The 27248-nt window shown below is 44.1% G+C and overlaps 1 protein-coding gene and 1 long non-coding RNA gene across 4 annotated transcripts in view; one reads left to right on the forward strand and one right to left on the reverse strand.

The window, feature by feature from the left end:
- Positions 1-21273, reverse strand: part of 4930438E09Rik (RIKEN cDNA 4930438E09 gene) — a 65701-nt gene extending 44428 nt beyond the window's left edge. Inside the window, exons 1-3 of the long non-coding RNA NR_045961.1 lie at positions 21250-21273; positions 20664-20728; positions 512-570 (exon numbers count right to left, since the gene is read on the reverse strand). This is a non-coding gene — a long non-coding RNA (RIKEN cDNA 4930438E09 gene). The remainder of the gene's footprint in view (positions 1-511; positions 571-20663; positions 20729-21249) is intronic.
- Ebf2 (early B cell factor 2) overlaps positions 1-27248 on the forward strand; it is a 197661-nt gene that overhangs the window by 143178 nt on the left and 27235 nt on the right. For all 3 annotated transcript variants that reach the window (NM_001276387.1, NM_010095.6, NM_001360202.1), the window contains 3 exons: positions 11409-11526; positions 13147-13277; positions 13971-14097. In NM_001276387.1, the coding sequence (NP_001263316.1) occupies positions 11409-11526; positions 13147-13277; positions 13971-14097 (376 nt within the window). The remainder of the gene's footprint in view (positions 1-11408; positions 11527-13146; positions 13278-13970; positions 14098-27248) is intronic.

Consider the following 27248-nt stretch of genomic DNA (forward strand, 5'->3'; position numbering starts at 1 on the left):
TGACAAGTGATCTATTAAAACACTGCATGCTTATCTACTGGCTATCAACACAAAACCCAGATTCTAAAAGGCTGATAAGATACCCTGCCTGCCTCAGTCTCTCCACTTCAGACAAATCTTCCACCTCCCTCAACCCCAGGAAGCTCCCATATGTCATCCACCACTCACACGCAACACCCCACTGCCGTCTCTTCCATCTTAGCATCTCTGCGCATGCCCACATCGCTAAAATGGCATCTTTGCGCATGCTCACATTTCTAAGATGTCATCTTTGCACATGCTCACCTCTCTGTCTGAGAACCCGTCACTGCTTTCTAACTGCTGACTCCTCGCCCTTCAGGACCAAATCTGCATGTTACCTTCTTAGTGGGGTATCTTTCAGCTCCTCGGAGCTATTGGTTTCTTGGCCAACACACCATTCTCCACAACCTCTGACGATTGCCACATTTCCCAGCAACTAGTATCTGTCTCTCCAGCATATGCTGCTTGAATGTAGTTTCTGTGGTCTCACCTGTACATAGAATCATAAAGACGCTCTGGAGGTCTCAGCACACTGTTGTTCACTCAATTCTTAAGAGAGAAAGGAAGAAAAAGAAAAGATGGAGAGAGAAGTTAGGATTTCCAGGGGATCCGTCCTCCCGAAAAAGGAAGAACACCGATGTCCAGTATAAGCTAAGTCAGAACGAGCTCCATTCTTTATTTCTCTGCCGTATGGCTAGAGAACAGGCAGTTAATAAACCCAGGGACAGGTCAGCACATTGCTGTTTCCCACATTTGTGTTCTAAAGCACATGTGGAGTTCACAACAATTTTGGGCTCATTGTTACTAAGTCTCCATCACTGATGGGCAAGCTGATCTGTGGCAGGTAAGATTGAAAACCTGCATGCGCCCATTCTATCAGTTATTCATCTACCATGTGCCCGTTCTATTAGTTATTCATCTGCAAACATCACAGAGAACATTCCGTGTGCTGGACACCTAGCACAGGCAACCCAGAGGCAAGCCATCTTCATAGGGATACAGGAAGTAGAATTTGTGAATGCTTTCAAATGCTTTACAAAGCCCAGGTCTGCTTCTCTGCAATCTTTTTTTCAAGGAGCCCTGTGTGGTGTAGTTGTCCTGGTGGTGCCTGTGGGAGCTCAGCTGTACAGTCAGTGAATATGACACAGAGTTCAATTATACCCATCAGTATAACAACAGTTAAGTGTGAGTGTTCTTCCCAACATAAGTTCTTGCAGAACTTACTTATGATATCAGAAGATCTGCCACTCAAGACAGGGCACTCATTTCTATACAGGGCTGGGCTGTCTACCATCTTAGAGGCAACATTAGATTTTCCATTCAGCTATTCTGGTGTTGATCTCTTTGATATGTATCCTACCCCTAAATCATTTTTGATATGCGCCCTACCTCCAAATGAAAACGGAGGGCAGGATTATTGTAGGATAAATATTAGGAAAAAGAGGGAGGACTCCAGATATCTTAAAATTATCCCACAATCAGTCCCTTTAAGTTCCACCGAATGATTTGTTTTTAGTTCCAGTGGACTTTTATTGAGATAAAATGAACAGCAAGTACAACAATCAAAATTTTATCAACTGTTTTTTTTTTTTTCCTCCCCACTCTGACCCTCATATGCTCAGCAAAGACTCTTGCCAATGCCCATTGTAATTTGTATTGCTATGTTAGGTGGAGAACCATCCGGACACCGTATCTTCCTTGACTTTAAGAGATAAGCTGTAACTCGACACAGAAGGACCCCCGAGTTTCTAGTATAAGAAAGGGTTATTTATAAGCTGTATGGGGAAAGATGGAGGAGCTGAGTTGGCTCTTGGACTGCATCTACTCATACAGGATGAGGTATAGAAGAGGCATCCTGAGGAGATTTACAGGGGCTCCAGGGGAGCAGCTGGCGCTTTAGGGAGCATGCCCATAGCAGGCCTGTCAGGCTTCTGAAGCAAGAAATCTGTGGTGCTGGGGAGACCAAAATCTTAGACACAGATCTGCCGGTGTAAGAACTGACAGCCGTGGAGTAGCCGGATAAGACGACGGTCCTCGTGTTTATATTGCAGCGTGCCTCAGCCACACAAGAATGATGGAGAAATTAGCTTCTCTGACAAAAACACCTCGTCCACACAGCTGGGTGTTCACCATTAGTCTGTTTGACTGAATGAAGCAGGAGCAAAGGCCACGGCTACTCATGTCTTGGAACGGGGCCAACATCTATCCAACAACCCCTTATGATTTTTTTTTTAAAACCCTAGCTCTTATATAAAACTTTTTAATGGCACTACCATCTATTTTCCTTAAATAAAAAAATGTTGAATGTTTCTCTCACACCCGCTGAAGAGGGAAAGGAGAGTTTAAATTAACTCCAAATGGTACGAATTTAATAGAGCCCCAGCTGCCTGCAGGTTTCTTCAGTGCAAACCTCTTGGTCTGAGAGCTGCCCCAGCTGCTGTGTGATCTTGCAGCCCGTCCCATTTGAAAGTCACCGTGCTACCAGGCCACAGTTCTAAACACATAATGAAAACCACTTGACTTGGGCCCCTCTGATCAGCAGCTGAGCCCATGATCTGGTCATAAAGCAAACCAGCTAGTCCCAAGGCTAGCAGCGATCTCTCAGGAGTTAAGGGGAAAACCTCTGAAGGCCTGAAGGGCTTTCTCTCTAGGGAGTACTTCATGTTGTGGAATGCTGTGAGCCCCTTCAAGCTTTTCTTTGCTGCAGCAACCTTCTGCCTTTATACCTCTTGACATTTGGTATCTCAAATGAGGTCAGGAATCAGGATGATACCAATTTTAACTAACTTACATTTTTGTTTTGTTTTGTTTTTGAGAATTTTGAGTTCTCTTTGGGAGAAAGGGAGATGTCCAAGCTGATAGTCACTCACATAAACAGCTTTTAGGGAAAGATATGCCAGACTTCAGACAGGTGAAAGCAAATTCTAAAGGCTCAAATGTCTCAGAGGATGTGAATTTGGGTGCCAAACTTGACCCTTGCGCCCATCCTAGTACAATGAGATCCAGAAATTACTAGAATACAGACCAGAGCTTTCTCAGTTCTGCCACAGGAGGGAATGGCTTTAAAAACTGCCTACGAGGAGGCTCTGTGCTTCTGATTTTTGATGGACAGCAGGTGACTCATAAAGTCCTCCGGGAGAGAGTGTGGTGGGAGAAAACTTGTGGCATCGAACGAAGAACTGCATCAAATGTATTATACGGCTCCCGAGAGGCTCCCAGAAACGTTTGCTAGTGAAATACCGCCCTTGACTACAGCATCCTTCTTGGCATTCAGTTTTGATGGGGAAAGCAGTGAGGGTGATGGGAGAAGATGAGGTAGGGTGGCACGGCAAGTGCCTAGGCCTCCAAGAGGACGGGAGCTGAGAGTTATGAAGCAAATGAATGGACTAGAGGCTCTCTAGGGACAGCATGAAAAGCTGGCTAAAATGAAAGTTCTGCCTCTTTATTTCACTACATATTCAACTGGATTTTTTTTAAACCAAAAAAAAAAAAAAAAAAAAAAAAAAGCAAGTCTGACCTAAAACATTTCTAGTAAGTGTAAAAAAAGAACTAAAATAATTGATGTAAAAATAAATACAAGTTCTATTCTGAAGCCAAGTTTGGCAAAACAGCCCAGTGGAAGACTTTTGTGCACAAGACTCTGCCTGGGTTGGCTCTGAGCTTTTGCTTGGTTTTGCTTTCAAGTCAGAATAGCACCGGGGAGATAGTTTAGTCGGCCAAGAACTTGTCTTGCAAGTGTGAGGTCCCAAGTCCTATCCCCAGAATCTACATAAAAAGCTGGGGACATTGCCATCAGTGGGTGACGTGGGAGGCAGAGGCAGAGGCAGAGGCAGAGGCAGAGGCAGAGGCAGAGGCAGAGGCAGAGGCAGAGGCAGAGGCAGAGGCAGAGGCAGGTCCTCAGAAGCTCACTGCCACTTAGCCAGCCTGCCTGGTGAAGTCCCAGGAACTCACCACCCTCCAAAACCTGCATGGGTGCACACACGTTTATGTATACAAACCTATCATGTGAGTCCCCTCAACTTGATAACTCAAGTTTTAGAATTCATCATGACAATATCTATCAAGGCTTGAAAGGTCAGGTTAGTTCCTCTCATTTTGCGGCGGGGCGCGGTGGGGGGGGGTGCTCCAGGGTGTTGAGTGATGCACAATTTAGTTTTCGTGGATATATTGCTGCCCAGGGAGAGTTGATGGTGATATCATTTGTTTATCTTGGTCCATCCTCCTGTAGGCTGCTTGAAGCATTCAGTGCCTGGAAGCTCAGGGCAAGCTTGATGGCAGCATACAAATGGTACACATGCATATATGTAGGCAAACACGTATATCCATAAAATAAAACCCTGGATGGCGTGGTGAAATATAGCACTGTCTGGTCAGTTATAAATAATCTTGTCAATGCTACAATCTTGGTGTCAACAATCCCAGAATCTGTCTGCCAGTCTCTATGGCAACCAGTTTTGTGTTCTCCTGTTTGGGACTTGATACTTCACGGAACAGAAACTTTACCTGTAGAGAATGTAAAATAAAGCCTGTTTCTAAGAATCCTGGGAATCCTTCAATATTTTTTTATGGGGGAAAAAAAAAAACCCATACTTGTGGGATAGGCATTTTAAAGTAATTTGAGGGACTCTGGAGCCCAGTCAACAAAGATGAATCTGGACTTTGAATCTGGCTTAAAAATACATGTGCCAACAGTGAGGTGGGTACCAAGAAACAAACTGCAGCAGCTGAACTGTTTGTTGTTAGGTTGGACAGTACTAAGGAAGGCTCAGGCAGAATTGTTTCATTAGACTCTTCTCATCAGTTATGGGTATTAGCTAGCATATTAAAGCCACAATGCATAGTTCTTTCTCCAATGTGAACTCCCAGCTAGGTTGTCTCTCGTGGCAGTGGTCTACCCCGGTCCCCTCTCTCTTTAATGGCCTCTATGTCTCTTTTCTCCTTCCACAGGTGGAATATAAAATCCCCACATACAGTTGTGCTTTGGGAAAGCTGAAATAACATATAGAGCAACTGAACAGTAATAAGGGAAAAGCACATCATGAATCTAATTCCATTTCCAGATGTAAAATGTCATAAAGGTTTTTTCCCCCCACACTTGGCAGAACAACGGGAATATTTGAGAGCATTTTATTTCGCTGCATGTATGCATGTTCCTAAGTAAGGGTATCAGAGAGGCCTCGCAGTGATCGAGCTATAAATGCCTCCTGTTACTGCTTTGCTGAGGCCCCACATTGAGCTGAGAGGTGTATGACCCTCACAGAAATGGCAGAAGCCAGTGCCTGGCTAATAGTAGAATCTGGCGTGACTTTAGAGTAAGCACTCTAAAGATGCAGGGGTGAGGGGCGGGGACGAGGGGGCTTCTAAGCAGAGTCATTACTCTCTGCAAACAATGGGGTTGTTGTCTGTTTCAAAGAGCAAATCACTTAGCCTTCCCACCCATTTTTCTTCCTGACTTCTTCATGTTTAATCATCTTCACACAGGCGCCTTTGGAGATGCGCCTGGGTATGGGGTGAGAAAGGATGACGGAAAGGAAGGAGGAGATCACTCCCCTGATTGACGCAAATCAACGAAAGTCATGTAGTCGGAACTTTGAGGATAGAGCTTTGGATAAGTGGAGCAGTTCCAGAAGTGTACTGTGAGGTGTGAAAGCAACCCACAGTGGGGAGAAGTCCATTTTCATGTCTGCTTGATGCGGGTATAATTTTAATACCAAAGAAACCACGCCTCTATTGGAAAATTAACTGCGAAGGCAGATTATCGGGTGTGCCCACTGGCGGGTTACTCCCACCGTGGCCTTGTACGAGCTGGAAAGAGCATTTTTCCCACTCAGCTCCTGCTTGGTATAAATTATTAGGGTGAGAAACATGGACTGTCTTAAGGGTAATAAAGATAAAAATAAGAAGGCAGTTTTCATGTGTACTTTGTAAGAAACTGCTCGCACGATTGTCGGTTCTATTATCACATCTGGCTTTGTACTCTTTAAGGGACCAGACCAGTGTTACACTCCCGTCTCTCTGCTAATGCCACCTTATCATTCGTTGACTCAAAATAGAGACATACAGGGGCAGAGAGGCAAGTGAATTGCTGGTCTATTTGGGGCCAGCCTGATCTACATAGTGAGTTTCAAACTACCCATGGCTACTTAGTGAGACCTTGCCTTAGTGGAATACACACACACACACACACACACACACACACACACACACACACACACACATATTTGGAGAGATGACTTAGCAGTTAAAAACCTTGGCTTCTCTTTCAGAGAACCTGCGTTCAGTACCTAGCACTCACATGGTAGCTCACAACCATCTTTAACTCCAGTCCCAGGGGACATGACATCCTCTTCTGGCCTTTATGGGCAGTGAGCACACACACAGTACATACACATACATGCAGGCAGGACACAAACATAAAATAAAAATAAATAAATCTTTTTTTTTTTTAAGTGAGGAAGGATTAGAGCCTACAATCACTTGTCTGTTAGGTCTATGTTTACTGGCTAACCAAAAATTAGAGGTGACAGTCAAAATGAAACAATGAGTTGCAAAAAGGAAGGACCACTCTCACTTAAACCTTGAGTGATTTCAACTACTCTCACCTCCCCTGCCCTAGAACTCTGGCCTGAGGCCATCTTGAGATGATTGAATTGCTTGCTGCTTGTGTGCTGAAGTGCCTGAGCTGAGGTTGGAGCTACCATCTACAAGGACTTGTGCAGATCTGAAATACAGACACATCAACCGAGAGAGATAAATGGAACTTGTCACCAGTCTGAGCAGCAAACACGGAGGTCCATCCCTCACGGATTATGGACATCTGTATTCCTAATTGGCATTCTTTCGGGCTATGCCAGCAGACTGGTAGTGCCAGGAGAGCAATAGCCTCGGAAAAGATGAGATGTCACGTTTAGGTGACAAGAGGCGTGGATGAGGCATGGGCACCCCATTGTACGGAATCTTGGTCCATATGGTTGCTATAATACTGGTGATTTGGGGTTTGAGGGACCTCCAAATGGCGTGTTTCATCCAGACCGAACGTGCTATTTTCAAAGCAGATGGGTTTATGATCTTAGAATAACAAGCGGTTTGGATGGTCGCATGACCAGCAGAGTCCGTGGTAAGACGCATATAAATAGTTAACAAGGTAATGGTAAGAAATGTTGACCTTGATTTGTTTAGCTAAGATGTAAAGATTTTTGAAGGTCAAAGGTGTCCTTGTGTAGTGTTTTGGAGTCTAGCTGTGTCTGACCCTCTAACATTAAGCTGCTGTGGCCTGCAGTTTTGAAGAGTGAAGCAAACCAGGGGAAAGTGGGGAGGGGGAGAGAACAGGAAATGGAGTGAGGTGTTTCAGGAAGTTGTCAGGGGTTGACTGATTGATTCCAGATGGAAGGGGTCAGCCTTCATGACCCAGGAAATACTCACTAGGGGAAAGAAGTTGGCTTGGGGAAGGGGAAAGCCTGGGAGTGGGATGATGTTGGAATGTGCATTCTACTTCCTTTAGCCTTAAAACATGGAGAAGTCCTTACTCCTTGGGATAGAATAATATCAGCGTTGTCATCATCCATCAGAGAACAGAGAAGGAAGTTAAACCTGAAGCCTTGACTGAGCCAAATGGGTCTTCCCATGCGTAATGTAGCTTATTCTTCTAGAAGTAGAGAGAATGGATGTAAAATCCAGTGTTCAAGCATGAATAGGGATAACAATTCATACCTGATTTCATGTGCTGGAATTTGTGAATCAAATCCATTAATTTTTTTGCAGATTTAGCTTAATTGACAGGCTTTCCTAAGTACTTCACAGCCTAAGATATTTGGAATATGAAAAATAGAACTTCACACACACACACACACAAACACACACACATGCACACACACACACACACATGCACATACATTTGGACATAATTTAAAATCTTGTAATAAATTTTGCAGACACTGAAATAATTCAGGTTAATTCCCTTGCTGTCACGAGAGGCCAGCACTAGCCAGCAAAAGATTAAAATTTATTTCCATTGTTAATAGAAAATAATGAAGTGCATGTGAACCACCAGGGTATATCATTCGGGAAATGTTCACTTTGGAACTGAGTCTCTCTCCACCCAAAGCCGATGATGATGAAATCTGCTGGCTAGAGAAAGCTCTGCATGTTGTGGCCAGGATGCACAAGAAGTGTCAACAGACAGTGTGACAAGCTTATGCAATGACAGTTCCTGAGTGTCTGCCCCTCACAGCCTCGTCATCCTCAGATGGAGCTGCAGTTCTCTTTGGTGTTCTCGGCTTGTTAAGGTGTAATGCTTGAAGGTCTCTCATTTTTGTTTTGTGTTTGAAGGTCTATTTCGCACACACAGCCTGATGCCAGCCCCCTCCCTGTTCTGCTATTCTCAGAGGTAGCATAAACATAGGAGATGCTTAACACACACTCTCCAATCCTGTCAAAATGAGTTCTCTTTCTTCCTCTGACTCAAGGCGTGGTCTTGTACTCTCTGAAATCACTCTGATAAGCACTCAGGCCTGGTGTACTTGCCAAGAGTGATGGATGTCTGTTTTGCGGTTGCCACCACTGGATAGGAATTATCTAGAAGGCCTATTCTCAGACATTCACATGTTAACACAGACACAATTGGAAACAGACCTAAGGCTAGACAGGCTACATCCCTGAATTGTGAGCAATTATATGGGCGATAATTTTCTGAATGACAACTGAGCTTCCTTTAGGTTTGTTCTCTGAGTCCCCAGGGCCTGTCATGACTCCTGATGTGTTGTTGGAGCTCAATGACTATCTGTTGAGTCGAATGATTGAAACTCATTTACATCCATGTAAAATTTTCATATAGGCTACATCAAGCCCACAGAGTGAGGCTACATGAAGTGATTTGTGGAGCACAGGTCCAGGGGATTCTTTTAAAATGAGACTTTAAAATGAGTCTTATAAAATGTTTAAAGATGCCATCCTGGTGGCTGATAGCTCAGTCAGTAAAATGCTTGCCACGACGGCACAAGAACCTGAGTTCAGATCTCCACGTTAAAAAGCTACATGTAATGGTGTGTGCTTGTAGTCCCAGTTTGGGGAAAGTGGTGACAAGGTGTATCCCTAGGGCTACTGTCAAGCAGCCTAGGCTAATTGGCAAATTCCAGAATAGTGAAAGACACAAGACAAGGTGACTATCACTTGAGACATGCCTCCCAAAATAGTTGACCTTACATATACATCCACATGCAAAGGGGGACACACACACACATACACATTCACACACATTTACACACACTCACACATACATATACATACAATAAACTCAGATATACACACACATATTCACACACATGCTCACATATATACACATACATACACACACTCACATACACACTCAAATATACACACACTCACACATACATATACATACAATAAACTCAGATATACACACATGTATTCACACACATGCTCACATATATACACATATACATACATACACACACTCACATACACACTCAAATATACACACACATACACACACACTCATAAAACCCACTCACACACTCACCTATACACACAAACACACACACACACACACACACACACACACACACACACACCTGAAATTCTCGTCGAGGCAAATGAAAACAAAAGGAGGGAAGAATATTCCTTGGGATTATAGCTGACTGGGGAGGGATATGAAGTCATTTTCTGAAGGGATAAAACATTCCATTCTTAAGAGGAGAATGGATTACGCCATGAAGGTTTACCATAACACTCTCGAACCTGTGCTTGTCACAGTTTTTCATACAATGGGAGAAGGGAGGGGACCATGCGATCCGTGGGATGAGCACAGTAATGCCTGAATGGGTTTTGAAGTTGAATGATGGGTTCTTGAATTTTGTTAGCTGTTCTGTTATCTTATTTGCCTGAAATTATCTGTAATAAAAAGGTGTTTCTTGGGAACGCTGACTTCCTTCCCATTGAGATCTGAGCAAGGTCATGTCTCTCCACCCTCCTCTTTCATTTAATAAGTTAGAAGGCGTGGCAGAACAATTACAGGTAGGATGATAGTCTGCACCGGGGCCATAGGCAGCGAGAGTCATCCTGAAGCACGGCTCATTAGATTATTCAATGTCCTTCCTGGAAAGGGCAATACATATTTATGAGCATGTGCATAATACGTTATTTTCTCCAAAGAGCCACGGAAAAGCTGCTGTGCATAACTGCATAAACTGAGTAGCAGCCATCCTTCTGAGACATTCTCTTTCCTTGGTCAAGTCCAAGGGTAGTAGGGGTGGAGATTTGAAAAGGTTCAATGATATGTACTCAAGTTTATGTTAGGACTCATGTGGCCTGGGATCTCAGTTCGATTTTTAATCCAAGTCCTTACTCTTCAACGCTCTTTTCTGCCTCCCTTGGTTCAACTCTGCCTTTGAACTTCTTTCATGATCTGACCAGCCCCATATGTAATAGAACTATGTGGGCTAGCTACCATTCTGCAGTCAGGCCATAAGCCCTCTGAGAGCACTGGTGTGATGATGCCTTTCCATTGCTGTGATGACTAGTGCTACTATCTCTCTTTCTAGAACCTTCTCCAGAGTTTAGACTATGTAAGAATTGCACTGGATAATGTCCTCCATCTTACTAGCTGGACATGGGAGGCAGGAGTGAGGCAAATGGGTCACAAATCATCATACTTCGGCCTGCCTTTCACATCGTGCCAAACGTTTTCCATGCACCATCAAATGCTATCTCATTCGGGCCTGCAAGAGAGATAGCATTATTTATGTTTCCTAGATAAGAAAAACTAAGATTTGAAAAGGTTCAGTGATATGTACTCAAGTTTATGTTAGGACTCATGTAGCCTGGGATCTCCGTTCGATTTTCAATCCAAGTCCTTACTCTTCATCGCTCCATGCCCACCCCTGCCCTTACCTCCAGTTAGACACTAAATATTCCTTATCTCCCATAATGCATTTGGGGAGCCTCATCTTCTCACGGAATCTTTATCACTGTTCACGAATGCTGAGGGGCAGCTGATCAGCTCGTGTTCCAATGATCACAACCCAAGGGACAGGATCCCTGTTTCCAAGCTTGGAGAAATGAGCTTCCCAGTGAAGATTTTGTCTCGGTCCCTGCATTACACTGTCTGCAGCTGGGGACAGATGACAGTCTCACTAGTGATGAGGCTTCTGCAAACAGCAGACAGAAGGCCAATTTCCCTTGTTGTGACATTGACAGAGTTTGAACTCAGAGACGTAATAACCCACAGGGCCAAAGGCTGCCTCTTGTTTGACTCCAAAATTTTGCCTCGTCTCTCACTTGCCTTGCAGAAATGTTTTACAAGGAATCCTGTTCCACTGATACCCTGGTGCGAAACTGACCCAACTCTCCCCTTTTCACTTTAAATGCAGGTCGTGTTGTCCACAACAGTAAATGTGGATGGACATGTGCTGGCTGTTTCTGACAACATGTTTGTTCATAACAATTCTAAGCATGGAAGGAGAGCAAGAAGGCTTGACCCATCTGAAGGTAGGACTGGGATATGACCCGGACCTTGTTTGCACCCTTTGTTTATAGACAAAGTCTCTAGCCCAGACTGGTCTAGAACTTACTATCTAGAAATTACCTTTCATCTTCCTACCTCCGCCTCCCCAGTGCTGGATTGCAGGTGCCCACCACCACACTCAGTATATGCGGTCCCGGGGATTGAACTTGGGACTTCCTGTATGCTAAGCAAGCACTCTACCACCTGAGCTCCATCCCGCCCCATGGGCATTTCTAAGTGCTGCTGCTGTACACACTGACTGCACTCCACCCCACTCAGCTCCCGGCCAGCATACAGCTCTCAGTCTCTTCTGTTCCAATCCCTGTTTTTCTTTCAGCGAGAGTGGTATTTCAGGCGATCGCGGGCCTATGACATCTTAGTTAAACAGGAACAGTACAGTGCCAGACGTGCATGAATAAGTGTCAGATGTGCCTTTAAACAGATTGTGGGCAAAACAAAACAGTGTGTGGAGTGAAGCTGACACTAATTGATTTTTGTTTGCTTGGACAAGAAGAAATCACGGGCTGCTCTGGGTCGTTTTCCAAGTGCATTAAACTAATTAGAAATACTGGTAACTGTTAAATTTCAAGTTGTCCAAAAAAATTAAAGTATACCAATGGACAGACTGACAAACCTAAGTGAATTCCATCTCACTTGTTTTCCCTGCTTTTCTCACCCCAAACCTGGTGGTGTTGGAAGACATTATGCTATCGATAAGAATCAAATCTAGCTATGAGTTTACTGTTGATGCGCCGCTACATGTTACCCACCAGCCTTCCTCCCAGCTCAGCCCTTAAAATGTATCTTATATCATTTAAAATAGGAATTAATGAACTGAAAGAAAATGATTGAATCAGTAAAGAATTTGAAGCGGTGTTAATTCTCCCACAGTGGGCACTGAAAGGAAAGAAGAAAATCCCCGGGTTCAGAGCTCTGAGCCCTTCGAGTTTCTTTTGACTGATTGGATGTGATTGACTGGCCGTTCAAAGGGGGCTCATGTTTTTGGAGTCCTGCCAAAGTTCTCCTCCACCTTTGACCCTGTCAACTTTGGAAATAGAGTGATGGATTGAGTTTAGTTATGGCCTGAACACAGTATTGGGTTCCTGTTGGGATGCAAAGTCCAGAGGCCTCGAACATATGCATGAATGGAGGAAACTCTGTCTATAGAGTTGGGGGAGCAATTAGAGGTTGTCTCTAGGTGGGGTTGAGCAAACCCTTCCACTGCGATAGATCCCGTTTCCTCTTTCTTTCCCTAGCATGTTAACAAGCCCTGTAAATCTTAACATTGTGGGGCAGAGGAGGTGGGGAGAGAAAAGGGATTTACACTTTTCTAGAGTGATCAACTTATAAAAATATGGGCAAAAACAACAGAGTTTTAAAAACACCCTTTACACAATTAGCTAAGTGTTTCAGTCTTTTATACATAATGGCCAACTCATTAGGCTTTAATGACCTTGTAAAAACCAACAGCCAATTAGGGAAGGATGGGAAATCAACACAGCTTCTTGGAATGACCGACAGCTTTCCAGGACAGCACCTTTCCCTAACCCTAGTTATCACTCACAAAGGACACAGAGCTGACTTGTTCTTTCTCGTCTTTCCAGCTACACCCTGCATCAAAGCCATCAGCCCAAGTGAAGGCTGGACCACAGGAGGGGCCATGGTCATCATCATTGGTGACAACTTTTTTGATGGTCTCCAGGTTGTGTTTGGTACCATGCTTGTATGGAGTGAGGTAGGTCAAAGCCACTTACTCCCATGATATCCTTTGGCTCCATAGTTCTTTTGGGCTGGGGGAACCAGTGGTTCCTGGTGAAGCAGCACCACAAATACTCAGTCCTGTATACCCACTATGAGAAAGACACTCAGGGTATCAAGACATGCAAAGTCATGACATTTGGGGGATGAATTCCTTAAAATGATATTCACTGCAGTATTATAAGATTGTGAAAAAAATTAGGGTCTAAATATTGGATTATAGGAGATGATGGAGAAAGAAAAGTATCTTTCCATCATCGAAAATTACGTTTTGGAAAAATTCTAACGATACCAGAGAAGAGCATGTTTATGCTATGATGCTCTGTGTGTGTGCGGAAAGTCAGAATAACAGTGGATACACATAATCCAATTCTGTGACACACAGCCATCGAAATGTCTGGGCAACACACCAGATCCTAATATTGGTTGTCTCTGCATTATATAATTTTAGATTTCTTTGCATAGTTCTGTAAATCCCCAATTTTCTAAATTGGATATGTTTGGCTTACAATTTATAATCAGCAAAACTAACTAAGTGCATTACCAAAAGCAAAGTATGGCTGCAGAGTTGGGCTTGGCAGTTGTCAAACTAATATGAGGCCAGAAGCAGTGACCTCTTTCTTTGGTGGCTTGTCTAGTGACTGTCTTCCCCTGCCTCTTCCCTTCTCAGCTCATAACCCCTCATGCCATCAGAGTACAGACCCCTCCCCGGCATATCCCTGGAGTTGTGGAAGTGACACTATCTTATAAATCCAAACAGTTCTGCAAAGGAGCCCCGGGCAGGTTCATCTACACAGGTAAGAAAGAGAATGATTTCTAAGGTAGCTGGTTCCTAGCTCATCTTTGCCCTAATTATCAGTATTTCTATTCTGTAACCAGCCTAGTTATTCTAGGTCTTTCTGGTACTGTGGAAGAATGGACTAAGTGAGGGGCATCAAATGGAAAATGAAGACTCAATTCTAAATTTGAACTTGACCTGAGAAACTTCTGCATGGTCTGTTGATGGCTATGGCAACTCACTTCGGGAACATCCCCTTAGAAACGCATCTCTGTTATAACCATGCTAGGGACTTTCGTATGAGCAATTGGATAGACGTAATCAAAGTTGTTGGCTGTGAGTTTTCTTGACAGCAACTCAAGCATGTTGCACAGTCAAGTGGTACAAAGTATTTTAAAGCCTTACAAGAGTAAAACCCACCCAACCATTCCATTTTCACTGAATGTCTTTTTCACAGTGTCTACTCCAAATCAGTTGAAAGACTGCTTTCTCTCAGTGAGGACAGATGACACATAAGACAGGATTTCTTCCTTGTCTGGAGGGTTAGGAAGTTTTGGAGGATGTGGTTGGTTGGCTGCCAAGTGCAGGTGGAGATTTTCTAAATTCGAAATGCAAAGCATCCATTGTAAGAAGTTTGGGGCTCAGAAAGAGAGCTCAGTGTGGATTGGATCATGGGATTTGGGACACCCACCTGGTCTCAGTGTGGCTAGCAAGTGATAGGAAAGAAAAGCTACCCTATAGTTCCTACCAGGGCACAGTTCACCCACTCATCTATGCCTTTTGTGAAATGACATAACTCTAGTTTATGAGATATGAGATATTGAAGGGATGGAAGTAGAATATGCCTAGTGAAGTGAACATTCTGGGGTTCAAGGCAGATGGCACAGTCAATGAATGGTGTGATATCAGTCAGATAAAAATATGGGCAGAATGAGGGGACTCAGGTGGGTCATCAGGAGACTCCTCTGAAGAAGGGACATCAAGGCTCAGAACAGTCTCACAGGAGGGGAAAACCCACAGGAACACACTACCTCCCCTGTGATCCATTCATAGTCTTCCTATTACCCTATAGCCCCAGAGAGCTGGCGGGTCAGTGGTGTTTCCTGAAACCATACCTGGAAGCCCATGACTCTGTTGGAGTGATAGGGTGTGCCTGGCAAAGAACACAAGATGATGAGCCAGAAATTTAAAGGAGCCAAGTACCACTGGATAGGAATAAGAATGCCAGGGTATTAGAATGAAGTCCCTGGGGTGGGGAGCAATGGGAAATGAGGAAGGCAGGCAGGATGAGGGGGATGGGGAAGATGTTGAGCCAGGGAGGATCTAGAGAAGAGTAAGAAATGCAAGGACGGGTGTTGCCGTGGATGGGAAGTCAGCTCTATAGTGGAAGGAAGCTTGAGAAGGCCCTTTGGGAATCCCAAAAATGAGGGCCAAGGACAGTGAGGAGGAGCTGAGGAGGAGCACCTTGGGGAGGAGCAGCCTTGGAGGATGGACTGTCCCTGATGTCTGGTGAAGAAGGCCCTTTCTCCAGGACACTTAACACATTCTTGGTATCTCCAGTCCAAGTTCCCTTGGGAGTAGATGATGGGTCTAGCCTTGGAAGATACAGCTAAGTATTCTAACAAGTACTTTGCAGCCAGCCTCCAACTCTACTGAGGTTGGCAATGATCTCAGTTCTCAAGGGACTATAGACACTTAGAGACAGATGGTGTGTGTGTGTGTGTGTGTGTGTGTGTGTGTGTGTGTGTGTGTGTATGTGTGTGTGTTTGCATACTTCCTCTCAAAGCTGAGTCTCTTACCTCTAGTTGCATTTAATTGCCAAAACCTACCTTGGCTCTCAGACAAATGATGTCAAATCTCTTAACCTCTGACTGTATAGTGTAGTATAGTCACTGGTTAAATGTGTGTTCAAAACTATGTTCAAGATACAAGACAAGTAACATTAGGATACCTCAGCATCCTATTGTTCCAGAAGAGAAGATAGATGCTCAAGATCCCAATAATTAGGTTAAGTCTCATAAGATATGTAAAAGCCAAAGGGGTTGTTGGAATGTCTATCAGGGAGAGACTAACCTAGGGAAAATTAGAAAGGCTTCTTGGAGGAGGGCAATATACAAGGACATTTGAAAGCAGTAGTTTTCCAACTGAGAATCTGTATTTCTTAAAAGCAAACACAGTGCTAATGGAAGTCAGACCCATGATGTCATAGCTGCTAAGTGGTATGCCTAAGTGTCAGTGTCAGCAAAGAACTCTCCTCCTGGTTTAATAAGACGTGATTTGCCGTGCATTGTCACATTACTGACATCGCCATGTTTGTATGCACTGAGTGTGCATGATGCTGAGCCTCATGTACATTGAACATGCACATCATGCTCAACACTGACAATTGGGACACATCAGACCTTCAGACACTCACCTTCCAAGACATTAGGATGTAAAGGTAAGCTGTACATGTTGTAGAGTCAGCAGGCCTGGACCCACAGCTTGACTGGCCTGCTAAAGAGTTCTCTGCCACATCTTATAAATAGGACATGTATGCCAGAGAATTGAGGAGAGGACACTGTAAGGTGAAGGCTGGGGTAGGATGCCAATCATCAAGCAGCCAGCTTGACAGTAGATTCAAAACAAAGGTTGGGTTGCAGAATTTCCTGATTTTCACAGTGCAGGCACTCTTTCTACTGTGATTTCAAGCTACTGCGTGACACCATAGGTTCCTGGGACTTCGACCACCTGTTCTCAAATTCTAGAAAGCCGGGGCTTTGTAAGCACTTGGGATGGAGTGGGTAGACAGTGAGAAGTATGTTAGACACATGCGCAGATGTCCATCAATGTTTCGTTAATTCTCATATCGGTGTCATTGTGGCCTCTGGTTTGAACAAGGAATGTCAAATGTGGTAAATACTGAATACTTATGTGAGAAGTTGAAGTTGTAGCAACTGGATTTCAATTTGTTTGTTTGTTTTGTTTTGTTTGTTTGTTTTTAAAACAGGGTTTAGCTATATAGCCCAAAGTGGCCTTGAACTTGAGGTCTTGATGTGTTGAGATGAAGTAAGTATTCTCAAACTTAACCATTAAAGAGAACTTAGAATAAGCCAAACAGAGGGTCTTGACATGAACGGCTCTTGGAAGGGAAGGGAAACCTGATATTTGGCCCACACCGTGAGTGAGACAGAAGGCCTGAGTGTAAGGCAGCTTTGGCACAAGCTGAAGGGATAGATAGTACATCACCCAGGAATATTCTCTCAGCTCACTGACTCCTGTGGGGAATAGTGTCATGATCAGACTTGACTCTTCGAAGGCAGTATTGGGGTTAGGGGATGGCTCAGAGTGCTTGCCATATAAACATGAGGGCCTGACACTGAAACATAGAATACATATAAAAAAAATTCAGGCATAGTGACATGGGAAATCAGACAAGAGAACATCTGGGGCTCATTGGCCAGCCAGGCCAGCCGAACTGGTAAACTCCATGTTTATCAAAAGACTTTGTCCCAACAAGGAAGCAATTGAAGAAGACACTCAGTGTAGACCTCTGGCCTCCATGCATGCACATAGATGAATATACATGCTCTCATACGCATGAGTACACACACACACACACACACACACACACACACACGGGTCTTTCTGGCTGTGGTGCAGAGAATGGCTCAGAAGGCAGTGTGGATGCAGAGGGTCAAGTGGAGGCCAGTGTGGTGGCCCAGACCGGCAATGACAGAAGCTTGGACCACAGTGCTGGTGGTGGGGACAGGCAGAAGTGAATGGAATTTAGGAAGTAGCATTGACGGGACTCGCTGATTGATTGGATGGGGTGATGGTTGGCGGGGGAGGGACGCAGACAATGCTCAGGTTTCACATTTGAAAAATTGGGTGGGTAGAGTTGGAAAGTGATGTGTTTTAAGGTAGAAAGTGCTAGGGGAGTTCAGAGGGAGGGCACAGTGCTTCCAGCTGGTGGAGAAGTGGGAAGATTTAATACTGGAAAGATGTCGATTAATGAATGCATTTAGCGCACTGCCAATCAAAATACCAACAAAATGTTTGGGGAAACTATACAAACGTTCATCTGAAAAGGTGTTAAACTAGAAAGCCTGGTTTTGAAAAACAAAAGGTGCCTTGCCCCTGCAGACATTAAAACCTATACTAAGGTTTAATAATTAAAAGAATATGGGGTTGTGTGGGATTGTATGGAAATGTCAGGTAGCAGAAGAGAAAAATATCAAAAACAATTTCTGCACACGTCAAGTATGTCAGTACTTAAGTACCAGCATGCTGGGGTTCTTCTCATGTCAGTGAGGAAAAGATTTACACAATCTGCTAGGCCAACTAGTTAGAAATTATCAGGAAGAAAGACTCAGCTTTCTAGTTGGGCATTATCAACTAGCAATGTTTTAAAATGAATTATTGTTCATTAAAATATACATATTTCAAAAGAATATACAACTGAAATATAATTACCACCATAAACCTTGCTTATCTGGGCCCTTAGAAGAGACCATTGAGTCAAAATAAAAAAGATGAGACTATCTAGATAAAAAGTAAAATTTGGCACATCAAAAATGTCAAGCATTAAGAGCAACACCTGGAGCACGTTCAGCTTTGGAAAACACAGTCTTACACACAAGAAGATTCATCCATTTGTTGAGAAACAAAAATGATGCCTTCTATTGCCAACTGTCCTTCTATTTCACTGTGGATAAAGAAGTGAACGCTCAGCATCTTACACATTGGGAGATAAAGATAAAAACCGGGGAAGGAGGCAGGAAATATGATCAGAAGTAATTCATGGATGTGACTGGCATGGGAATGCAAACATATAATCCCAGCTCTCAGAAGGGATTATGAGTTCAAAGGATTATGAGTTCAAAGTTATCCTTGGTTACATGAGTTTGTGGCAGCTGTAGGGGACATTATCCAGAAGGAAGGAAGGAAGGAAGGAAGGAAGGAAGGAAGGAAGGAAGGAAGGAAGGAAGGAAGGAAGGAAGGATCGATCAAGGGAGAAGGGATTGATTTTCAATGTACTTATTCCATAAATGGCAATAAGAGCAAGAAGAGTAGTATAGATTTTTTTTCCATATCAAGGTGGTAAAGTTTTTTTATTTTTTAAGCAAAGGAAAATACACAGGGTGGTAGAACTAGAAAAAGGTGGAGACTTCTCTCATACAGGGCAGTAGGAAGGTGGATAGTTAGAGAAGTGTTCCTGGATGGTCTTAGCCCTAAAGAATGTGTGTGCCTCATGATCTAGTGGTTCTACTCTCAGTGATGTCTACTCAGAAAATAACTGAATTTGCTCAGAGCTCTTCATTGGAGTTCTATTTATAGTAGTAAAAATTTAAAAATATCATTGATGTCCAGTGGGGGATTCATTAAGTCAAAATGAGGATGTGTTTATACATTTTAAACATCAAAAATAATAGTGTAAATAGACTCTTGTTTCCATGAGAGATACCATGATTTAAGTTTTTAAGAAGCTTGTGCACAGCCTGCTGGGCACGGTGGTTCTTGCCTAGAATCCCAGGCCTGGGAATCGGAGGCAGGAGGATCAGGAATTCAAGAGTCTCCTCAGGTACGATAGGAACAATTGAGGCCAGCCTTGGATACACTTTTTAAAAAAGTAGTAATTTAAAGATCTTACACTGAGCATGGTAGCTTTCATCCCAGCACTTAAGAAGTGGAGGCAGGAGCATTACAGGCATGGGCCAGCTGAAGCTACACAGCCTACCTGCTCTGTTTGCACAAAAAAAAAAAAAAAAAGGAATAATTGGACCAATATATAAGTAAGCAACTATGGGTTTGGGGGTATTGGTATTTTTACTTTTTTCATGTTAATTGTGATGACTTATCACAATTAATCACAAATGTGTCTATTTGTGATTTTGATTTTAAACAATTACAAGATAAAAACTGCATATCATGGATGTTTAACTATGGAAAGCGTGTGCTCCTCAGCCCGACTCTTTGTGTACAAACAAAGATGCTCTTTGTGGATGGAGGTCAGGGAGTCTCCTTGCCTTTGGGAGGCCATGAGAGGCTGAATGAGAAGGCTCAGAACTTTAGCTGATACTTTTGCAATAGAGAAGAAACTAAAAATGCAAACACTGAGTCGGAGAGCTCGGACCTGAGCCAGTTCTTCCACCTTGAGGTCACTGGGTCAAGTGCAGCTCTTACTGGTGGCCAAAAGAAACCGGTATCATCCACAGAGAGGTCCGGGTCCCCAGGGAATGGGTTCATGTCCTCTTGTATTCCTTGCTGAAAGAAAGCAGCCTCGTGAAAGCTGACTTAGTTTTGGCGTGATGGCTGGAAAGGCAATGGTCTCCACAGAAGACTGAAGAAAACAGCTTTCCACCAGACCTGGGTCCTCACTCCAGCCAGCCCACAGAAGACTAGCTGCATTGTCTATGGAGAGATAGACCAAGGCCTCTCGGGCTTCTAGCTGGTCTGGTCTCCTGCCGCTGGGGTTTTGACCATAAGCTGTGTTCTCTAAGCACCTTTCAGTCCTGTATCTGGGGCTTCCCTATGGGATGATACTCATGACTGCTGTAGGTCCAGACAAAAGGCTCAGCTCCAATATGATGTGCAAAAACTTACCCAGATCTCAGAGCAAAGAGAACCTTGAAACCTGGAGAGCTGTGCTGGTCACGGTAGAAGCAGATCTAAAAGAAGATGTATGAGGTCAGCCGGGAAAGCTGCTTCCAGGGACTGTTGCAGCATCCGTTTTTCCTTGTTTTTCTGTTAAGTCCTTTCTGAGCCTCAATATCTGTATCTATGAAGTGTGGATAGCAGTTGTACAACTGTCCACGAATAGTTCCCTAATGGAACTGATCACAACCATCAAATCACATTTTTTGAGGATTTCAGCAACTGCATCTAAGAAAGAAATGAATTTAGGAGATGTGGGTTCTGCTCTGGCTATTGTCTCAGAGACTTTGTAACTTGGAGAATTGGAAGGATTCTTAGGGGACCTAGGGCATGTCACCATGGACACAATTGTAGTTCTTACTCTTAGGTGGAACTTCCAAGATGAAGATGTAAAAAGGAGGGCAGGAAGGGAAACTTCAATAAATATCCCCCCCTTGCCACACCCCCTTCTTCCCAAACAGCTCTGTGGTCCATAGTCTAGCTGTAGATGGTTCAAAGAAGCACCACCATGATGGAGCTTAACCATCAGAAATACCTGCTAGCGCTAAGTAGACTGCAGTGATCCAATCTCGAGGCTCCTGTTGCCAAGGATGACGTAAGCTCCATAGGACTCAGATAAACAACGGTTCTCTTCACACATGCAACTTTGTAGTTTTGTTTTCCCTTCAGCCGAGGTTTGCTAACCTGCAACTCGCTGCTTTGGAGTTGAGAGTCACGTGGGACTCAGCTCATCAGAAGACTCCAATTGCCTGTGTCTGGCTTGAAACCCAGAGGCAATATGCCAGCTGAAGCTGAGGTGGGAGGGAGGAAGCCCCCCCCACCCTCTGCTCTTCTGGAAAACTTTTCTACAAACAACTGGCAATGGAGAAGGTCGTCCTGGTATCGGTGGGACTTCAGTGGTTGGCTGGTCAGAGTTCTCATTGTCTGTACTTGATGTGGCAGCCAGTCTATGAGGAAAGGCTGCCCTGAGCATGGTGTGTGTGTGTGTGTGTGTGTGTGTGTGTGTGTGTGTGTGTGTAGTGTGTGGTGTGCATGTACGCATGGGTGTGCTTGCCCATGAAGATGTGTGTGGAGGCCGTTGTTTGATGCTGGATCCCTGCCTCCATCACCTCCCCAGCATATTCTCCTAGGCAGGCTCTTTTACTGAACCCCAACGGGGCTTACTGACTCAGCTGGGCTAGCCATCATAGCAGCACCTGCAATCTACCTATTTCTCCCTTCCTCCCAGTGCTAGGGTTACAAGTGCCTACCACTGTGCCTGCCCTTCTATGGGGGTGGAGACCTACACTCAGACCTTGGTGCTTGTACAGTAACCATTTCCCCACTGCCTTATCTCCCTAGCCCCAGGCTGTCCATTTGATTGCAAGTTAAGTCTCTGATAAATTCTATCGTGAGATAACTAAGAAGAAAGAGAGAGAGAGAAAAGCAGTGATTGTAATTTAGTAATTACATCTGTCGTCTGTTGAGCTCACAGGGCCCGACTCTTCTTGTGGCCTCTAATAACTGCCACCTTTCCCCCGTGATGACAGTTTTATTAGTACCTTCACTTCATAGGTGAGAAACCCTTTGCGCAGACAAATTAAGTCACCTGCCGTGGTTGCCAAATAGGTTCCTTCTAAGCCGTCTAATCCCAAAGCTTGGCCCTTAATCACTAGTCTTCCAGTACTATGCAAACTGGGGCAGAAGGCGGATGGAGGGTTGCTGTCAGGCTGTCGGGTAAGCAAAGTGACCAAGATAAGAGGGGCAAGGGTCTTTATCCAAACTTTGAAAACAACATTTATTCTCTCTCTCTCTCTCTCTCTCTCTCTCTCTCTCTCTCTCTCGGTGTGTGTGTGTGTGTGTATGTGTGTGTGTCTCTGTGTGTGTGTCTCTGTGTGTGTGTGTGTGCGCATGTGTGTGTGTGTGCATGTGTGTGTGTGTGTCTCTGTGTGTGTCTGTGTGTGTGTGTATCTGTGTCTGTGTGTGTGCATGTGTGTGTGTGTGTCTCTGTGTGTGTCTCTGTGTGTGTGTATCTGTGTGTGTGCAGATGCTTGCATGCCCCTGGCTTTCAACCTCTTCTTTAAGCTTTACATGGGCTCTGGAGACTAAGTTCAGCTCTCTAGGCTTGCCCCACACCTGTCATGACCTGCTGACACCCTGCTGGCCCTTACCCTCACCGTGTGTGGAGAGTCATGCTGCCATCCTTTGCACCATCTTCCTAACCTAAAGAAAAATGGGGGAGGGAGGAGCCGATAGGGGATGCCACAGTCAGTAAAGTGCTTGCAGCAAGTGTAAGAACCTGAGGCTGGACCTTCTGCATCCACATGAAAATGCCAAGCATGGTGGTGTGTGCCTGTAATCCTAGTGCCGGAGAGGTGGAGGGAGAGGGATTCCTGGTGTTAATTGGACATCCAATTTGGTTGACTCAGTGAGAACCAGGTTCAGTGGGAGACCCTATCTCAAAAATTAACTAATTAATTAAATGGAGGAACAATTGAGGAAGACACTGATGTCAACCTTTGGCCTTTGTGTGTACGCACACACATGTGTACTTGCATGTGCAAAATCATGTGTACACACACACAAATGAGAACTGCCTACTTTAAAGGGAGGATGAAGGCAAGGATAATTATGCATGGAGCTATGAAATGATGGACACGATCAGTATGCGAAGCTCTGGCAGGCAGAGAGACATCCCATGGCTATGTTGGGTCCAGATGCTCCCCCCCCCCCCCCGCCTTATTGCTCTTTGGCCAGCCATAACCTTTTGTGAATCTTCTAGTCTGTAAAATCTGAATTATTTATTGAAAAACCTACCACATTAGGCCTTTACTCTCTGTTTGGATTAGGTGGGGCGGGGGGGGGGGGGCGGGGGTCACAGGTAGACCGAGGAGCAGAAGAAACCGAAGGTCCCAGCTGGTCTGGGTGTGGGCAGCTGCTTTGTAAGGTGTGCAATTAAATTTAAAAGCGACAGGATGGCCTGGCTACTGAAGACACCGTGGAAAGTTGTGTTAGCTAACCCTCCGTCCCCCAAGACTTCTTATCTTTTATTTTAGCAGAGGCCCAAGTGTTGATTAAATAGCACTGTTCATTATTGGCGAGAAAGCATCCATCAACAGGAAAAGGCAGCAGTCGGGAGGAGAGGTGGGCAACTCTACATAAAACTCTACTCCCCTCCAATCACATCCCAGACAGCCTGCTCCCCAAGGCTCTGCTGGAGGTGTGGGGTCCCCCCCTCAATCAACCTGCACCATGCAGATGTGAAAACTTGATTTCAAATGTTAATAGCTCATCCATTTTATATTTCATTTTTTTCCCCTCATAGCATTATCATGGGGGGAAAAATCCCATCAAAGAAATGAATCTGATTTTCAGTTTAAAATATCCAGTTCAGACATCAAAAACTGGCCCGAGTACAATTAGTCCCCGTTCAAACTGGAAGCCAGTTGGATCAACAGCTCCCTTGGTAGCCTGCACTTTTACAAAGTTGCCCATATCCCTAGCTCTCGTGCAAGGCAGTTTCTTCTTCCGCTCAGTCTAGAGAATAATGTCCCCCCTGCCAGATCCGGAGCAGGAAGCTGTTGCTCCACGAGAGACCGCCCAGCTCCTTAATGGACTGGCGCTCGCCGCTATAATATTCCGAGCGCACGCTACAGAGCACGTGTGCGTTCATAAATGCTGCCTGGTGGCATTTAGGTTTATGCCTGAAATTTATCTTTAATTTTTACAGTTGTCTCCTTAACCGTGTATATTACTCCCTTCTTCAAACAATCTGTCTTGTGACTGCAGTTTCTCCTGAAACCAAAGCATAATTAAATATTAAATTAATATTTCATTTGAAATTAAATATCAAAGGCTTCCGTCTAATCTTTCTCTCGTGCACCTTTGGTTCCCTTGTGTTCTCACTCCTGTGTCCACAAAGCGGGTGCCACCTCTGAGTAATTCGCTATTGTTTTGTCTTTATTCCTGTTATTTATTTTTTAAATTGCTGCTACTACCTGTTTGCTCTGTTGACTCAAATGGACATGAGGGGAGGTTTCAGTATGTCCCCCAAATTAGGAGTGGTACAACTCAACACCTTATGACTGCGATGGTGCCGTTAGTGGTCACTGCTGATATCTAAGACAGCTTCTGTGGTAGGGTCAGATGCTATGAAAGCCCTATCTCTGGAGCATTAGCATGCTGAGTTGTACAGGTTGAGCATCCCCCATCCAAAGATTTGAAATTGATAGTGCTCCAAAAAATGTTTTGAACACGAACATGATACTGTAAGAGGAAATTTCCACGCCTGACATCACATTATTCCAGGCAACATGCAGGTGTGGTAAAAATGTCGCACAAAACATTCTCTTTGTACTGCCATGTATACAGTATACATTAAGTTCAAATGAAGTTCGTGGTACCTGTAGATCTCATTACGAATATGTAAAGTTTTCAAAATAAAAATTCAAAATCTGAAATAACCGCCAGCCCCAAGCATTTCTGATAAGGGACATTCAGCCTGCATAAGTTTAACTACTGGATGGATTAGGACTTTTGACAGGTTGACAATTGGTTAAGAAATGGAGAACAGGCAGAGCCAAGTGACAGAGACTTCACTGGAATCAACAGGTAAGGCCAGGGGAACTTGAAGATATGGGGACTGACGGACTGGAGAAAGGAGAAGTTCTGAGGCAGCAGAAGGACAGACGTTTGTCCCAGGACCTCTGAAATCCTCCCAAAGCTGGGCCTGTCACCTGTCTTTCTGCTGAGTGAATAGCCAGAGAAGCCCTTCTTCCCTTCCTCGCTACATAGATTCTAACTCTTTGGCTTTGTGCTTTTGGAACAATGAGCGAGATTCCTTTCAAGTGCTTTCTTATTTTTGAAGGAGTTGGGATTTGGAACTGGGACTGTGGGGTCCTCTGATTCGGGGTACTGTCCCCTTCTGTGGACTGTGAGCTTTGTAAACATTGTCTCCAGGGCAAGACCAATTTCTGCAGATGTAGATGCAGATGCACAGCTGAGTACAGAGTTGCTGCTTTTCATAGCCTTTTGATAGAAATTCATCAGCTGCACATGATTCTAGGATTTACGTGGGGACGCAACTACTGAGTGAGCCCCACACCAGTGCTGTGATTCGCCAGCAGCTCAGAGTGGCAGGCAGACTGACCACTCAGATCCTCCCTCACCCGTTTCAGGTTTTTGTTTTTTCAAATTCTTACAACAGTAACCCCACAATGAACTCTCATCAAGCCACGTTTTGGTTTGAGTGACTTCTCTTATTAAAAGACTTGTTTTTAGTTTTACTAGTGTGTGAGTGTCCATCTGAGTACATGCCACATATATATGGATACCCACCAGGATGGGTGCTGGGAATCAAACTCTGGTCCTTTGGAAGAGCAGGAAGTTTTTAACCGCTGGGCCATCTCTCCAGCCCTCGGAAGGTTTTCCTGTAATACCAGTGTTTTGTTAATGAGGTCCATTCCAGAACACCAACAAATAGCTCTTTTTTCCACGTTCATCAAAACAGAAGCAGAACATAAGCTGTAGAAGGTCTGGTCTGATCCTCGTAGCTCTTCTGAAGATACGAAAATCTAAAAATCATATAGAATATATGAATCTCATCAATCCTTTGGGAGAATTAGTACGGAACACTAGCCAGCTGTCTGTTTGTTTATGAGTAGTTTCCCACATAGATATTTTTAGTTAAATATTATTTACTTTAAAAGCAACCTTTTCATGCATTTCTCAAAGTTTCGATCTCTTTGTTGGGCCCAAGATATGTGAGGAAATTCATATATTATTCCCACAGTCAAAATGAGAAATGAACTAAAGATGTAGCCTCTCAAGAGATATGTTATGAAATCTCAAGGTATTGATGAAAGTTTTTCATGGCTGATCCAAATGGGATTTAGACTCTGTGGCAGTTGAATCGTGTGTTATTAAACTCCTTAAGCAAACCCGAATGATTCCCAGTGGAGGATTAAGACATTCTATGTATAGCAAAGACAGAATTCTCACGTCGGAGGCTCCTCTATTGAATTCCCCCTTGATTAGCTTCTGTAATATTTAACTTCATGCCATGCCGTAATTATTTAATAAAAGGTAAATATAAATTATACTTCAGGAGGGATATGACCTTTTACCTTAATGTTATGTTCTAAAGAAAGACATAGATAAACATAACCTATAGGTTGAAGCGTATTTTTAATTTACTCTATTTTTGACTTGCCAGCAGATCTCTGTGTCCCTGTCAGCCAGAGCATTGGCAGAACTTCACAGCATCCCATACTCCGTGTGGTACGGGAGGTTGTAAATTTACAGGGATGATGGCAGTTAATGACCTGCTAGGTCCTTCGAGACAATCTTGGTGCTGGTCTTGGACACCTCATTAGCTAATTGAGGTTTGCTTGGCTCACCTTGGGTCCCCAAAGCCGGAGAACACCCAGGGTGATGGGGAAGAGGGGAAGATGGGATTCAAGGCAGAGCCTGGGAAGTTAGTTTGGGACCAAAGTAGACACTGTCCAACTCAGCTTTACAGAATGGAGGTCTGAGGTGGTCCGGTGCTGGTTGTAA

This window comes from Mus musculus, chromosome 14 (genome assembly GCF_000001635.26).
Source record: "Mus musculus strain C57BL/6J chromosome 14, GRCm38.p6 C57BL/6J".
Lineage (NCBI taxonomy): Eukaryota > Metazoa > Chordata > Mammalia > Rodentia > Muridae > Mus > Mus musculus.